Below are 18,134 nucleotides of genomic sequence, written 5' to 3'. Positions count from 1 at the left end.
ATTTTCGTCAGCAGTAGATCATTACATACTTTTTTTTTTTGGGGGGGGGGAGGGGAGTGGGAGGGAGGATACTTCATCCATTTCTATACCATACGTATCAAACATGAGTGCATATTTCAGAAATAAAGTCTATCATCACTTCGACTTTAATAAAATATTGATCTTCAAGACAATATCTACATACATGCATATTTTTCTCTTTCTCTCTGAACACATAATTTTCGAGAACACAATTCAGTATGTATGTGTGGCAATTGAGAAATGGGTAAGAACGAAAGGTCGTGCCGTAATTCATGTCGGAAGGCCAATGATGACTGCCATGTGTTTCGATCACAGTTTCGACGTCGCCTTGGTGGCCTGCTCGGTCCCGAGTTGGAAGTGGGACACGTAGTTGGGGTCTTTAATGGCAGGCCTGTCCATGTTGAACATCGATATGTCGTAGGCAGTTCGACCGTCAATTGCGAGCTGACTCAAAATCCTTCCAAGCACTGCCGCAAACCTAGAATGTTGAAACAGAATAAAACGATGTAAAACGAAACTGAAAATAAGCACAGACGAAAGAAGATTAATAGTATCATTTTCGTTTTAAAATTCAGCATAATTTTGGGGGAAATTTGGAGAGTTGGGTTAATGAAATTACTGTCGATGAACCTTGAACATAGTACCAGTAGTCAACTCTTATTTTTTCCCTCTATTTCTTATCTCTTACATGTTTTTCATCTCAAACTTGTGGTATTTTCGCTTTCGTATCTTTAAACCTGTAGAACATGTAACTTGTGCCAATATGTTATTCCTGCGATATGCACACTCACCAAAACCTCGAGAAACTGAAAAAGTGAATCGCCATTACCTTACCGGTATAAACTATTGCTTACACCCCCCCCCCAAAAAAAAAAATAAAAATAAAAACAAACAAACAAACAAACAAAACAAAACAAAACAAAACAAAAACACAGAAAAAAGAGGAGTCTTGCATAATAATGAAATAGCACTCATTTTTAGGTTTTCATAAGCTCTTGCATAGATGAAATAGGTCTTACAATGTTATGCAAAATTGCCTAGAAACACTAGTTTACGACGATTCAGCATTCTACGAAATTAAGGTTTAACTTTGCACCTTTACCAGTGCATGGGGTTGAGACCCACCACCCTGACCAGTGTCACACAGGGAACATCTTTAAAGGTGCTCACTTGTCCGAAAGGTGCGAAGTTGCACAAGTAACAGATCTTCTAGTGTAACACTGGTAAGGTGCAAAGTTGAACCTATTTTTCTTGGTCAGAGTGAGAATTAAATCCACAAAATCTTTCAAGGTAGAACTACAGCTCACAAGTCATATATATGCATGCACGAACTGATCAAAGAGATCCCTTTGACTAGCAGGTGCCCTATCGCCATTCAAACAAAAGGGAATGACATCAGTTTGGTTCTTCCTTCAGTACCTTTCTGACACCTCAGTTACATTACTGGGCGATGTTCGTTATTCCGAAGGTTCTTTGATCCAAAAATAAAATAAGGTTCGTCAGTTGGAAGGTTCGTTAATCCGAAAATGAAATAGATGTTCGTACTAACGAACTGTTGGAACTACAAACCTTTGGAATAACGAACCTTACTTCATTTTCGGAATAACGAACCTTCGGAATCATGAAACTCCGAAATAACGAACTGTAAAATGCGTTAACATTCGATGCCAAAGTTCAAGGGTTATACAGAATAACAGGACAGAGCATTTAAGGGATATTTAATCATTCACTATTAGATTTACTTCATGTACTTGCTAACGCTCTTCGACTCTTCTTACAGAGAGACAAATATCGTAGAGGATTAAAGATAGTTTGACTTGAAACTCACTTGTAGGCGTGGCCAGCCCCACAGCAGAAAATGACGTCAGGATAACCAGTCTTACGACAGTTGTCAATAACGAAATTCCTATCCGGGGTCAACGTGTAGAGACACGTCTTTGTGAACAAGATTGGTCCAAGACCCTGCAGAATGTAAAAGGAAACACATAAAATGGATGTATGTAAAAAGAAGAGTACAGATCATTAGATGTTTGCATATTAATTATTTGAAGTAAAACCGGCAATTGGTAAATCACACTACAGACGTAAAATCACAATGGGGATTGCGCTAGTTATAAGCATCCATAGTTATGGGTTATGAATAGATAATTTCAGAGACCCTAACCCTTATGACGCAGTATCTTCATTTCTTTTTTGTCTTTCGTGTTCAGAGAAATAAGGAAAATAATTTGTCCTCACTCTTGGACACAGCTCTTTGACGTAATCGCTGGCAAGCTTCTCTCTCTTGGGATCAGGGGTGTAGTCCCTTGTCCTAGCGGTCACAACAGGGCCCCCAACGTCCAAGCCGATCTTAAACCCCGTGTTGCCATGGATAGGTAGGAGATACGGCTCGGCTGCACGTGCCGTATGCAGAATGAACACCGGGCACCTAATGTTGCGGAAGAATGGCATTCAAATAAAGAGCCATTGTTATAGGGCAAGAAACATTAACATTCTCTCGCTACTATCTGACATTATATATGTAGGAAACACAATCAACAACAAACAGACTCGACGGGAACTGACGTGACATTGCAGTCATTTTCTTATTCATAAAGCAGATTATCTTTAAGAGTTGTGCTTTCGAGAAAAGGGAACAAGCAATTTAAACCAAGTGACTTTAAAAGATTGGGTTGAACAACGATGCAGGTTTGCCTTTGTATTATTGAATTCATCTATGTATGTCCAACATTCCATGCATAAAAACAGTCTCCTGGCGTCTTCCCACTTTTCGCCATACTGTCAAACATGAGAAAAGCTTTGGGTAAAAGTTAGGGCGCTATCTCGTGTAAATGCTGCCCTGGGAAATACTAGGTCCCACACCAGTAAAACAAGTGGGCCAGCCCGAGCGTAACTCATTTAAAGTAAACCAGGGGACATCCAGAAGCTCTTTCCATCATTCTACACAATTAAATTGTCACGAAAAGACATTTCATCTATCTATCTATCTATCTCTATCTATCTATCTATCTATCCATCCATCTATCTATCTCTATCTCATTCACTAAACCTAGTTCTGCGAGGAACTAATTTTAACAACAGATACCCTTTCTTCCCAACCTTCAATTCATCTAGCCCCCTTTACAAGGCTCCCATTTTGTTTTTTATGACTATCAAGGTTGAAACGTAAACTCATCAACGACTTTACAAAGAAGATGCGACCCACTTATCCTTGGTGAATTCCTTCATGTGGGGCGTGGCGTAGTAGGTGACCTGCTCCTGGGTGACGGTGAGTGGTATCTTCACCCTAACAGACGACAAGACTTCGTTCATCCAGGCACCTGCTGTGATCACTACCTTCCTGCACAGGAAATCACCCTTGGCCGTGCAGACCTAATAGCAATTATTCGTTAAACTTGACATTATATGGTGAGTTTCTGTATATACCGCGTGATACTGCATGTGCACATGCAAAAAGCTTAATACAATGTACACAGTTGAAGCTCCTTGTGTTCAAAACTTCTTGGTAAATGGACCATACGCTTTGTCCATACATACAGGACGATATTCGCCTTATCTAGTCAATCACTGGTCCTTCTACCAAGGAAACAAGCTGACTAAGCTATTTTGCACCATTTAATATCTGAGTGTAGGGGAATTGTATAAAAATGATATAAATATCAAGCCACATTGACATGTTACAGGACTAGGAATGTCAGGTTTAGCGATTTACATTACAATTTGCAACCTACCGATTGACATTTCATGACCAACAGAGAGAGACAAGAGAGATAACGCGGAGATGAGATTTGTTAGGAGAAATCACGCTAGTTTTGGAAACAAAAGGATCAAAAGATGTCATGGAATTGGAACTTTCAGAGCTAGAAAATTCCTAATTGGACTGTGTATTACGTGCACATCGCGGAAAACTTATCGTGTCTGACTTGTAAAAAGATGGGATGCTGGGTATTAAAATAATGAATTTTGAACAAATAATATGGTATCACTGTTCAAATTGACAATTCTTCCGTCGAGTTGACAAATTGCCTTTTATTGACGTAAATTTACACCAGACCGATTATTCATTGTTTGAATAGAAGCTAATGACAAAAATCATTGGCATACTTAGGCTTACTCGGGTAGGATTCGAACCAAGTTCTCCTGATTTTATAGACAGTGGTCATATCCACGATACTTCTGAGCTTCCGCCCAGTAGATGAAGTGCAATATGTCAATCAGCTACAGTGAAACATCTCGACGCAAGGACCATCAATTTGAATCAATATGCGGTACCCGCTGCCATAAGGGATCAGAGCCATCTGTCTCTGGCCATCGGGGGAAGCTTAAAGGACAAGTTCACCTTTATAAACATAAGGATTGAGAAAATGCAACAATATTAGTAGAACACATCAGTGAAAGTTTGAGGAAAATTGGACAATCGATGCAGAAGTTATGAATTTTTTAAATTTTTGTGTTGGAACCGCTGGATGAGGAGACTACTACAGCTTGTGAGTCACATGCGTACAACAGTATAAAGAAAATGTAAAAGAAAATTCAACATATTTTCACTTTTTTCGCATAACAAAAGAGCACTTGACTTGCCTCTTTCTAAAGGCAGGGGGAATTATATTACCCATAACATTTGTCGGTAACGAGTCAGGGGAATGTGTACTTTTTTTCAAAAGATGGAATTTTGTGAAATTCTCTTTATATTTTCCTTATATTGTTGTACGCATGTGACATCTAAGTTATTCATACAGTGCAGTAGTCTTCTCATCCAGCGGGTACTGCACAAAAACTTCAAAAATTCATAACTTTTGAACGGATTGTCTGATTTTCCTCAAACTTTCAATGATGTGTTCTACTAATATTGCTACATTCTCTCAATCCTTATGTTTATGAAGGTGAACTTGTCCTTTAAGGTCTGTAGTGGATATGACGTCTGTCTCGCAGTCAGGTCATGGGTCCTAATCCCATCCGAATATGTATGCCCTTTTGTAGTTATTACTCAAAAGACAGTAAATCGGTGTGGATTTACGTCGATGCCGGGCAATGTCAATCAGGGACAATGCCGGGTATCACTGGTTGTCAATTTAACTTAAGATTTCTTTGAAGACAGCGAGAGCGAGGCTGTGAAAAAGAGAAAATGGTACATTCCTTTCTTCAAGCTGTTTGATCTTTGTCAATGTTCTTCTAGTGTTTTGTTTTATTTAAACATTTACTTCTTCCTCTTCAGAAATACTCGCGCACCTTCGTCAGATTGCCTTGCTTGACAATGTTCATGACGCCCGCATTTTCTAGGATGGTGGCCCCGTGCTTGCGGGCAAGTTGAATGTGAACTGCGTTGCCCATGGCTGCGTCCACCAGCCCGCTGTCTTTTTGGTAAAGAGTGATCCATTCGGGGGTAGGGTTCATCTGCGGGAATTTACTCCGAATGCTCTCCCCTTCAAACCTCTCGAACCTGGTATGGGTACAGAGGGATAATAAGAGGTGACGAAATCATGCTACATACAATGACATACGCTTACAATCTCCTGCATTCTTTACTTGCAACGCTTTATGAGTTGAATAAGTTATTACAAAAATATAATATGTAAATCCAAAATAATTGCCCTTGTTATGGTTATATGCTGAAAGATTAACCCTTTCATTTGAGATTTTGCCCTTTAAGTAAGCAATTTTTTTCCACGTACAAATGACGGAGCCATCATAAAATGTTACGTGTTTATCAGGCCCGATCCTACAGCGACCATGAAATGTCGACGATAACGGAGATAATTATCGTCTTATCGAAAACAAAATAACTACAACACTTTATGGTAGTTTAATGGGTAGGTGTGGGATGGTTAGGAGCTATATGTGACTGAGATCTGATTCGTAATGGACACTCGTAATCGATAACTACGTGCTCTGCTACTTTCAGTAACAGTATCATGACGTCGCGATGGGGACGACATGACCTGTTATAACTCCTCCTTCGTGTTCAAATATGCAGCCAGTAAGCTAGCCTCTACGTGCTTTATGTAGCCGATCTTCTTCCTCTCTTCCTCCGAATCCTCCTCTTAATCATTCAGTTACCCCTTCTTTTCCATCTCTTCTTCCTCCTCCGTCGTCCAAGTCTTGCCCTTCTTTTGCTCCTTTCTCTTGATCCACAATTCTCATAATTTTGCTCTTAATTCATCTTTTCCTGTTTTCGTGTTTCGTCCACTATGTTCCTTTAGTTTCTCCTGTAGCTTTGCTTATTAAGCTTTTACTTTTCTTTCTTGTCTTTTTCTTTGCAATCCTTTTTAACTCGTACATAAGGAATAACCTGTACTCATTTTGACCAGGTGTCAATCATCTGAACTCCAATGTTTAGATTCAGTATACGCCAATTTGGCGTGTATCATAGATATGCAAATACGTCCAGACCTTCTTAAATCGAAGCAATAGTAACGGCATTTTTTCATTTGCAATAATTGAGAGAATACAGGCGTTACCTCAGCAATGTGAAATTCTATGGAATTAGTCGCACGTGCAAAGGCATGTTGAGATCTTAAACATCAAGAGATAGTAATACCCTCTGTGCCGAGCACAGCGAATTGTTTTATCACCCTAGTCATGACCTGTCATACACAGCAAACATAAGCTAACCTGACCTCAAAATTAGAGCGTTATCGGAAGGTACAAAGGTATACAGACGCTCATTAATCTCAGACCGGTATAGTCATTGGTGAAAAACAAGCGGGTCCTTTATCTTACTTGAAGTTGAGCTAAGTTTTATTGCTTTTCTGTAAAGACATTGAGAAAAGATGAGACATCGCATTTTGAAAACAAGTAACGAAAAGTACATTAAAATGTTTGCTTTGAGCAGGTCAACACATTGCAGAACTCAACAATATCTCAGTGTCTCGTGCATTGCCCTACGAGTCCTTCCATATCCAATCCAGCAAGACGTCGAAAGCTTTAAGTTCATGTCAAATTCTTAAAGAGATCCTCAAATTCAAATGATACATAATCAATCAAAAAAGAGTGTTCAAGCTCATAGAAATCAAAAGGTGTAATAGTGGCATTTATGAGAAAATTGGCTTTGAAGTAATGAGGATCTGTTCAAGTGAAACTCTATATCCCCGCTTTTAGTGATACGAAGAATAAAACAAGAAATTCAAAACTTCATAATAACCACTGTGAAGAGAAAACGACATTACAATGAAAATTTGGTATCCTCATTGAGAACATTGAATTCGACTCCTGAAAATGTAAACGTATGAAAAATCAATGTCAACTGTTTCCTTAATGCACAGTTCATGAGAGGAAGAATTGAGTAAAACGAAATTGAGGTGAGAAGAAAAAATGGTGAACAAAAACAATATAAACGCTTTTAAAAATTTTATTCTAGTTGTGTCTAAACTTCTTCAACAGCAGGCAGATGAAAGGCATCATGCCGACATTCAGGTTCAAGATTTCACATCTTGATCTGGCGGGAATTGGAGTAAGAAACACACATCGCAATAAGCTTATTAAACTTATTATCTGATTGTATGCATTTAAATGGATAATCAATTATGTAGATTTTACGTTTTACCGTTCAACATACACGTATATGTATGGACATTATTTTGAGTTACGATGGATGTTTATGTACTTTCATCATGGGCAGGACTCTCTGGAGAGAGGACCCACAGGTCTTCATAAGACTACCCTGTGGAAATAAAACCGAAATATATAAGATAAATGAATAAACGTTCACAAGAAAGCATCGCAAAAAAGTACGACATGGTAAAGCTCACAACTCACGGTACGTTTTGTTCTGTCATAGCCGTGGCGAATTTCTCCAGGACGGCATGGCCTGGTGTATTCCTCTTGCAAATATCCAGGCCACCTGTTTTGAAGACTAGCTGTATACCTGATTCCCGTTCCGCCTCGCCCCATGCTTCGTACGTGCCCCGGGCCAAGGGAATGTAAGCTTTGTCGTTGTAGGACAGACGTCTGCTCATCAAATCATAAAGGAAAAGGAGGGGGATCGTCATCCCACGAGCGTGACAACCACGAGTCATACGGCCCACGAGCTCGACATTGAAAAGAGGTCCATGAGTAATACAGCCGAAGAGTCATACGGCCTATGAGCTCGACAGTATGCAAACAAAAGGCCCACGAGTCCGACAGTAGGTGATAAAGACCCACGAGACCGACACCTCGTACGTGAAGCCTCGTGACGTAATGAGCGTCAGACTCGTGGGCCTTGTTGGCCTATGTCTGACTCATGGGCCTTATCTGCCTAGAGTGTCGAGCTCGTGGGCTGTATGACGAGTGGACTGTATTATTACTCGCAGGTGTCGGACTCGTGACATGCACACATATGAGATGTAAATGATTTGTCATGTTTTCAATACATCGGTTTGCTAATGTCTTTACATCAAGTAGGTGCTTCATGGTTGAGGTTGTCCGCAGAGACCACAAATTTAGCCCGATATAATCCGAACTTATTTACCATCCAATATATTCATCAATCAAAAGTTATACAGACAAATACCTTATCAAAAGGAGGTATGGAGGCCCACACTGTTACAATTCAAGTGCATAGCATAGGCCTATACATCAGCAAACTGGTTTATCAAGATGCAATAACTTATTGTGTAATAACTTTTCTTCTATGTGTTGCTTGAAAGTTTGCATTGTGATGAAAATAAGGAAGAGAGGTTTGCAGTGTCACCATTGTAGTCCTAGGAAGAAATGCTGTTTGGCGAAGGAAGAACTTAGAAAGAGAAGAGTTGAGGAGGGAAGCGACCGTGGGAGAGTGTTAGGACAGCAAATAGTGACATTCGAAGGACAACCCTAGCTGAAAGTTGAGGTTGGACTATGGAGACCGAAGGAGAGGAGACAGGTGTAGTTATAGAACATTACATTACAGAAACGGTCTTTTTAACACAGGGAGGAGAGTTCTTGGTCACTTTGCTTACATGATCCTTGAGAGGTCCTGGGAACCACCGTGGTCGTGGCCGAGGTTAAACTGCTCCAGACCAAGGACACCTAAAATAAAGAACATTTATGATACGATTACTAATGTAGAATGCTAGTAAGAATTTTCGTTGCTACTTTGAAATACCGTGAGAGATTAATTTCACGACACATTGCGTTTAAGATGGTAATTACAATGATTAGTGTTTTTATACTTGTACATATTTCTGACTTCTACAAATTGCTTGTAAAGCCCATAGAAATCACAATTATACTGTTCATTCTTCAATTCGGAACATTCCATCTAATGAATGCATGGATCACATTGCTTCATACAACTTGGTTTGTCTGACTGAGGTTTAAGTCGGGCAGATTGACAAGAGTATGATCGGATGCACGTCAGGAGTCCGACGCACGCGAGTCATATAGCACATCAGTCATACATCCCACGATCCGAGTAATACAACCCACTAGTTATAGAGCCTACGAGTAATACAGCCCATGAGCTAGACAAAAAAAGGCCCATGAATCCGACACTAGGCCATCAAGATCCATGATTCCAAAACTCATGTATCACAGGGGGACGCAGTGTCGGTCTCCTCCACCTTTTCCCCCTACTTTCGGACTCTTGGGCCTTATTTGAATTGCCTTGCGTCGAGCCCATGGGTAGTATGACTCGGGAATGTCGATCTCGCGGGATGCATGACCCCGGGAAAAGAAAACAGGAGGCTAAAACTATGCAAAAAAAAAAGGCCCACCAGGCCCATGAGCTTAACACTAGGCAAATAAGGCGAATGAGTCCGACACTAGGCAAAAAAGGGCCACGAGACCGACTTTGCGTACTGTAAGCCCCGTGATATGTCGGTTTTTGAAGCTATTTTTGCCCATTGTCGGACTCGTGGGCTCTGTCTGCCTGGTATCGGACTCAAGGAGACCTTAAATTTGCTTAGTGTCGAGCTCTTGGACCTTGTTCACTAAGTCTAGCTCGTGGGCCGTGAAAATCATGAACTTATGACTCGTGAGTTGCATGACTCGTGAGCTGTAAGACTCGTATATTTCTGACTCGTGACGTGCACAAGATGTGGTATGATTTTAATTTGTTTCCCTTTGTACAGATGAATCTTCACCCCTCTGCTTAATAATCTCTTCTTCTTTTTTTCCTTTTGGTATTGCAACCACTGGATAAGGAGACTACTTGAATTTATGACATCATGTGTGGACAACAATACAAAGAAAATATGAAGAAAATTCAACATGCTTTCACTTTTCTGTTGTGTTATATGAGCGCACTACATTTATCATAAGTGTACGCATATTCCATGTATTCTATATTTGAGTGATACGGTCAGAGTAGCAGTCATTACATGACGCTAGTTTGTGATAGTGGATTAAAGTTGTTCATTTTATCGTTAAACAACTATGTCCTCTGTTCATCATTGAATCCGGTCCACTATTACAACATGGTAGCAGCGGTGCCGACACGGATTTATGCCAAATCAGCACGGAACTTAAGTTTTCTTAGGGAAATTCATCATGAGTGATTTGTGCTGAAACCGCCCGAGAGGACACTGCGCACAACACGTCTACGTCTACTGCAGATACGTGCATGGACTAGCTTAACGACTCGTCTTGTGAGTAACACTGTGCGTGAATACACCGATTATTTTATCATCCATGCTGCTCATCAGCAAATAACGATACGAATACATATCATCGGATTGATGAACGCTTTGCAGAGCATTCTATATTCGTTTCTACATCGTAAGATATAGCTGTGTAGCTCGTACAAAATGTTGTCAGAACATTTTCGTCGCACGAATCACTGACATTCGCCACATTGGACAGTTGCACTGAGTTCTGGGGGCGTTTCATCAACGAGTTCGTCAGGGGTTTTCACCGACGAATTTGCTATCAGCCAATCAGACGCAAGGATTTACACTAACAACTGTTAAAAGCTAATGAAATCCTTGGTCTGATTGGCTGATAGCAAATTTGTCGGTGAAAACTCCGACGAACTCGTTGATGAAACGCCCCCTGTAGTAAACAAGCATTATCGACGCGCACTGTATCCAAGTACGCGCAATACCCGAGCGTTTCAACCAGGAACTTCCATTGTTGACGTGACAATAGACCAAGTTCGCATTACCTGAGCGCACCGTATCCATTGACATCCATTGTTGACATAACAATAGAAGACGCAGATAGACGCGTATTATCCTGGACTGGCCAGAAATGTGTTTATCTTATCGGCATAGCAACGTGTATTGCGACATCATTGCTTCTACCGAGACCATCACTCAGCGGAAGGATATTTCTGACAGAGCATACGCAGTTTTCCGTTAATCGCAGTTCATCTACCCTGCAAGCTACAACGTAGCGAGGACGGACAATCAAGACACGGCACGATCCAGACTGATATCAACATTGAATCCATGCAACCAGATAAAAGAAATGAGAATGAGTACAATTCATTAAACTATCTCAGACATTTGAACACTTGCGTGTGGACAATTACATACATTCGTTATTTGTGTACATGAATGTTTTGACATATTCATATGCATCTGTGTATTACTGTGGTAATATTGACATCTAGACATGTTTCGATGTATTTTGGAGAGTGTACATTATTGATACATGTATATCAGTAGTGACTTTGTGTCATATATTTCTATGTTTGCAAACTATTCTTGATTTGTTTACTTTGTAAACTATATCTGTAACCTTTCAGCCGTAAGTTTGCAAAGTGTGACATTAATATCAAGCATTGTATCATTTGTATCTCCAACTCAATCTAAATCAAAACGCACGATGGCAAAGTATCCAGAAATGAATTGGAATAGTGCTGATGTGCCGGAAGAATTCAAGTTATTCAAACAACGCATGGAGTTATGCTTCCAAGACAACGATGTCCAAGACCCAAAGAAGCAAGCAATCAAAATCAAAATTGCAGTAGGAAATGAAGGTTTGCGTAGAATTAACGCATCCAGTCTATCCAATGAGGATCAAGAAAAACCTGCAATGTTGTGGTCTACCCTTGAAGGTCAGCTGAAAGTCAAGCTGAATTTTCGTATCCACAGACTGGAACTGATGCGATATCGTCAACACGCAAATGAAACTATCGACGAATTTGTAAAATTGATGCCGGAGTAAAGCCAAAGAATGTGACTTTACCGAAAATGAGCTCTCAGAACGCGTGACAGAGCTAGTCATTGCGTCTACACCTATCGAGGCGTTCCAGAAAGATCTTCTAGACCAACCCAAAGGCTACAAGATAGCAAACCTCCTTGATGAAGGCAGGAAATACGAAGCCATAGCCGTAGGCAAACAGTGTCTTCGTTCGATCGACTCCTCCGCAAGCAACGTAGATGCTCTATCACATAACCAAGATAGACGCAAGAAGTGTGGTAACTGTAATTTGAATCATCCACCACGAAAGTGTCCAGCCTACAGAGACATTTGCAAAGCATGTGGTTCCAAAGGACACTGGGCTAAATGCTGCAGAAAGACAAAACACGGAAAAGTGCTTCGAGGACGAAGTCCAAGCAGAGGACGCCAAGGTGGTAACCGCAGTTTTTCACCACGAAGACAGAAGACACCCACCAGGCAGCCAACCAAACAAAAGGTAGCCGAGTTCTCCAAAGAGCCAGAAGGAGAAACCCAGGAAGATTTTGAGGAATTTAACACTACCGTACTGGGAAATGACATAGACGCATCTATCGATTCTGTGCATCAGAAAGAAGCATTCGTGAAGATTGGAATTATCTGTCCCAGCAAACGTGGACAACACATCTTACATGCAAAGGTCGATACCGGAGCGAGTGGAAATACACTCCCTCTACGGACAATCAAGGCCATGTATGGAAGCAGGTGGCAAGCAGTTGTACACCCGACTTCAGCACGTCTTACCGCATACAACGGTTCCCCGATACATTGTTTGGGCACCCTTCAGATCACGTGCAAGTACAAAGACTCCGAGTGGAGAGATCAACTTTTCTACGTGGTCGATGTCTCAGGACCAGTGATAATTGGACTACCAATGTGCAGTGAGTTACACGTGGTAACAATCCATGAGATGCACCCTCAGAGTCGTAGTCCAACTAACAGACCGTCTCCGTTGAAATCTGTCAAGGACCTGCAAGTGCTCTATCCGGAACAGTTTGATCGTATTGGTAACTTTCGTGGAGAAGCAACACTACATGTCAAAGAAGGAGCTGTCCCCACCATTGATGCTCCAAGAAAGTGCAGCGTCCACATCAAAGACAAACTCAAGGCTGAGCTTGACTCAATGGAGAAGCAAGGCATCATCAGACAAATCGACCATCACACCGACTGGTGTAGTTCGATTACTACAGTTCTCAAGAAAGATGGATCCTTGAGAGTATGCCTAGATCCCAGGAGATTAAACCAGAATCTCAAACGATGTCCCCACAAGATTCCAACTCTTGAAGAGGTCAACCCAGCTTTCTCCGGAGCAAAGTATTTCTCTAAGCTCGACGCGAAATCCGGATATTGGTCTGTTCACCTATCCAAAGAATCCCAGGAGCTGACAACTTTTCGTACTCCATTTGGCAGATACTGCTACACACGCCTACCTTTCGGACTTTCTGTCAGCCAAGACTTGTTCCAGCAACACATGGACCGTATCGTTGGTCAAGTAGATGGATGCATCTGTATCGCTGATGATATTGCAGTTGTTGGACGTACCGAGGCAGAGCATGACAAAAACCTCCACAGACTGATGGAAGTTGCCCAAAGAGAAGGACTTATCTTCAACAGTAAGAAGTGTATCATCAAAACTGACAGCATCAACTTCTTCGGCTCTGTATATATCAGAGATGGCATCCGCCCTGATCCACAGAAGATTGAAGACATTCATGCTATGCCAACACCTCAAGACAAAGAAGATCTACAGAAGTGCCTTGGTCTTCTTAACTATCTCGCTCCACACATCGCCAACTTCTCTGAAAAGGCATCACCCTTACGTGAACTACTGAAGAGAAATGTGCCATTCACATGGCAAGACGATCATCAACATGCCTTCAACGAACTCAAGAAAGCGATCTCTGCAGAATCTTGTTTGCAGTACTATGATCCAAGGAAGACAACGATCCTAGAAGTCGACGCATCATCAAAAGGCCTAGGAGCTTGTTTGATGCAAGAAGGCAAACCTGTCGCATTTGCTTCAAAGTCTCTCTCATCGTCACAAGCTAACTACTCCAACATAGAGAGAGAAACGCTAGCCCTCGTGTTTGGAATACAACGTTTCCACACGTACCTGTTCGGAAACCAGTTCACTGTCCAAACTGATCACAAACCCTTAGAGATGATCACCAGAAAGCCACTGAGATGTGCGCCACCACGTTTGCAGAGACTTCTCATCAAAATTCAAGGCTATGACTATGATGTCAAGTACAAGCCAGGCAAATCGATGATCATATCAGATGCTTTGAGCAGAATGCCTAATCCAAGCAAGAATCAAGACGTTCCCCTTGATGTCAATGTGGAAGAGATATGTGAGGAAATCGACATATCACAGATTGACCTTATCTTCTTTGGACAAAAGAAGAGAAATGAGCTGCAACAAGAGACGTCGAGAGATCCTACCTTGCGAGCTCTGTGGCAAATCGTCACGAATAGTTGGCCAGAAACAATCAAGGAAGTACCTAGAGAGGTCAGAACATTTTGGCCATACCGCGATGAAATCGGAGTATCAGATGGTGTACTTTTCAAAGGCAATCAAGTCATCATTCCCACAGACCTCAGACAAGACATCCTGAATCAACTTCATCAGGGTCATCAAGGTATTGAACGTACCCGCAGACTAGCAAGGGAAACCGTGTATTGGCCGAACATCAGTAAAGACATTGAGCAAATCTCAAAGAATTGCTACGCCTGCCAAGAAAATCAGGTCAAGCAACAAAGAGAACCCTTGCAACCTCACGGCATACCAACTTCGCCGTGGACGAAGCTTGGAACTGACTTGTTTACTTTCAACAAGGAAGAATACCTGTTGGTGACCGACTACCATTCAAAGTATCCAATCGTTCGCAAGTTGAAGGATACATCCAGTGCGGCAGTCGCAAACATACTGAGTGGTATCTTCAGTCTTTTCGGACCACCAGCAACTCTGATATCAGACAATGGTCCACAATTCGTTGGAAGACCATTCCAAGAGATGTGTGAGAAATGGTCAATTGATCACATTACATCGTCTCCGCGATATCCAAGATCCAACGGACTCGCTGAACGCATGGTACAAACTGTCAAAGGAATCATGACCAAGTGTACCAGAACTGGACAAGACATCCAGACAGCACTACTACATTTTCGTGCCACACCAATCGACTCCAACCTACCATCACCTGCTGAATTACTCTTTGGAAGACCAATCAGGACAACACTTCCAAGTCACCACTTGACCAAACAATCGTCTACGCCTGATTTGTTGTTTCAGAGACAGGAGAACATGAAACACAATCACGACTTGCATGGAGGTAGGGATTTACCACCTCTGCACGTTGGACAGAAAGTGAGAGTTCTGAATCCCAAAGACAACACTTGGCTTCCTGCCGAAGTGAGCAAAGTACGTCAGGAACCAAGATCCTATGAAGTAGCAACTCCCAACGGTAGCATTTTGAGGAGAAATAGATCTCACCTGAGAGAGATGCCAACTGGAACGAAACCAATAGTTCCAAAACGGGTTCATTTCGAAGACGACGGCAGGAGTGAGGAAAGGAGACAACATCCAGACAGAAGACAAGGACAATCTGACAGGAAGTCAGTCTCTACCCGGTACATAACGCGATATGGACGTGAAGTCAGACCCCCATCGCGGTACCAAGAGTAATGCAATGCTGGAAGATAAACTAGCAGCATTGTCAGTGTAAATAATATATTCATTATGTTTAGTGTAGATTTATTTACAGCACATTTGTGTAACCAAGTGATACACATCATTTTATTTCACAAGACAATATTTGAAATTTAAGTCAGGAACCATAACAACTACGACATATGTTACATTTATCAAAATGGTTGTTGCATGCTATATATATATCTGTGTATAACTGTTAATCACATTTATGCATTGAAACTATGATGTAGCTGTTCACTAATTTCACTTACAAAAGTTAATCTCAACTGAATGTTAAAAACCAACAAACATACAAGCATATATAAATCATTTCCTTGTTGATGATAATCTGAGTACAAACTAAAATGCCAAATCATTCTGTTTCTATTACATATACTATATATACATTCCATATGAATATAATTATTTCTGTCTCATGTTATTAAAGATATCACGAAGATATACGTGAAATTATTTGTAAATATGCTGGTGTAAAACTGCATGCATTTTGTGACAATAAGTTTGAATAACGTTATCGTTTTATTCGTCTCATCTTTCGATAGCAGATATGTCGAGATTTGTTCAGTGTATATGAGAAATGTAAAACTTATACTGATAAAAAAAGAGTTTCTGATACATTGCATTTATGAGACCAGCTGTTTCAAGTAGAATAGATTTCATACCGCGATCTATGCAAATCTCAAACAAGCTTCCTACATTTTTCAGTATTCTGTGTCAGAGATTCACATTTATAATACTTGGAAGATCAATGTGAATGTTTCCATATGTACAAGTGCAGTTAAAAAAAAATATTCGTCATTGTATCTTTTCAGAAGGAGGGGGATGTTGTGTTATATGAGCGCACTACATTTATCATAAGTGTACGCATATTCCATGTATTCTATATTTGAGTGATACGGTCAGAGTAGCAGTCATTACATGACGCTAGTTTGTGATAGTGGATTAAAGTTGTTCATTTTATCGTTAAACAACTATGTCCTCTGTTCATCATTGAATCCGGTCCACTATTACAACATTTTCTAGCGTAATGAAAGAGCACTTGACTAACAGCTAGTTCATAAGACCTTGTCACAAGGACTTTGCCACATTTGAAACACGGGGTAAGAACGTTTAGTTGTATAAAGTTTAGACATTATGAGAACACAATTGCTTAGACTATAAACGTTTATTGACAGAGGCTAATGGAAAGCATGCCTATAGAAGAAACCAAGTCAATCGTGTCCTGATTAACGCTGCAACATTGTAAACAGCACTATAAATGAAAGTTTGCTCGAAGTCTTTTCGCATTATGGAAGTAGAAGCGAGTGTGGGTTGATTTTCTGAGTAGGAATCGCGCCTCCCTGGTACGAGCGATGTGAAGAACGTGCTACGCCGATATAAGCAGCCACCGTTCCTTACCACTTTGCGGCATGCATACATGAATATTGTATTACAACGTACTTTGTTGGAAAAATAAAAGATGTCAATACATGTACATGATAATGTGGTGCCACATACGTTTTCCACACCGCTTTGCCAGCCAGTAGACAGCGCTGCTGCCGACACCTCCGCACCCCACCACGATGTAGTCAAACTGAGGGGTTTGCTGATCCATTTTTCAGTTGTTCCAACAGGTAATCCGCGACCCCAAATGCAGTTGTTTCACCTGTAGCCCGATCAAAGAACCTTGTAATCCAATCCTACACGATGGTAAGCGAGCTGCAGACGGTTTCGTGTATGTGGCTAATCAGCAATAGGCCCTATGGTTAATTGTGACGCCCGAGTTCAGTTTGTAAACAGTATTCTCTCCCCCTCTCTCTCCCTCTCTCTCTTTCAGCTTTCTTCCTTTTGAAACGATTAGCATGGTAACGTGAGGTCACATCGACAACTACCTATTGCTGGGGAATCGAGGGGTGTGATCGTCAGTTAGTACACAGTCCCTAGTATCACTGGAACAGTTGACAACACAGTGTAGTCTTTACGTACGGTTAATTTTTCTGCGTCGCTAATCTCTTGCGCATGCGGAAAAAAACCCAATCATAATTCGTCTTGCCGATGATTTTTTTTTCAGAAATGCTCTCCATCCAGCAGATACCCACCCCACCCCCACCCCTCCCCGTCATCCCTACGTAAGCCACAGTTCTTCCTGGTTATAGGGGTCTGGAGGGCTTTCTGGGTCCCGTTGCTAGAAACTTTGCTTTTAAACACAACTCTACAAATCAAACGCAAGTCTTCCAAATATCTTGCAACTTTGCGTTTTAACGCAAGTCTGTTGCTGTTGCTGTTTAAACGCAAGTTGAGTTTCTAGCAACGGGGCCCTTATCTACTGTTGATCCACAAC

The 18,134-nt window shown here is 41.2% G+C and overlaps 1 protein-coding gene across 1 annotated transcript; it reads right to left on the bottom strand.

Moving 5' to 3' along the window:
• Positions 1-330: 330 nt before the first annotated feature.
• On the bottom strand, positions 331-17,408 carry LOC139744628 (monomeric sarcosine oxidase-like). Its single transcript, XM_071655058.1, has 8 exons — positions 17,312-17,408; positions 8,940-9,009; positions 7,777-7,968; positions 5,251-5,461; positions 3,227-3,393; positions 2,260-2,449; positions 1,850-1,983; positions 331-499 (listed from the first exon to the last, which is right to left on the bottom strand). Exons 1-8 carry the CDS (start codon positions 17,406-17,408, stop codon positions 331-333), a joined length of 1,230 nt encoding a protein of 409 aa, XP_071511159.1.
• Positions 17,409-18,134: the final 726 nt, after the last annotated feature.

Source organism: Diadema antillarum, unplaced genomic scaffold (genome assembly GCF_040938485.1).
Source record: "Diadema antillarum isolate AM-2024a unplaced genomic scaffold, OU_Dant_1.0 seq00001199_RagTag, whole genome shotgun sequence".
Taxonomy (NCBI): Eukaryota; Metazoa; Echinodermata; class Echinoidea; order Diadematoida; family Diadematidae; genus Diadema; species Diadema antillarum.
Note: the sequence above shows the minus strand (reverse complement) of the source record. Positions and strands in the feature narration are given on the sequence as shown.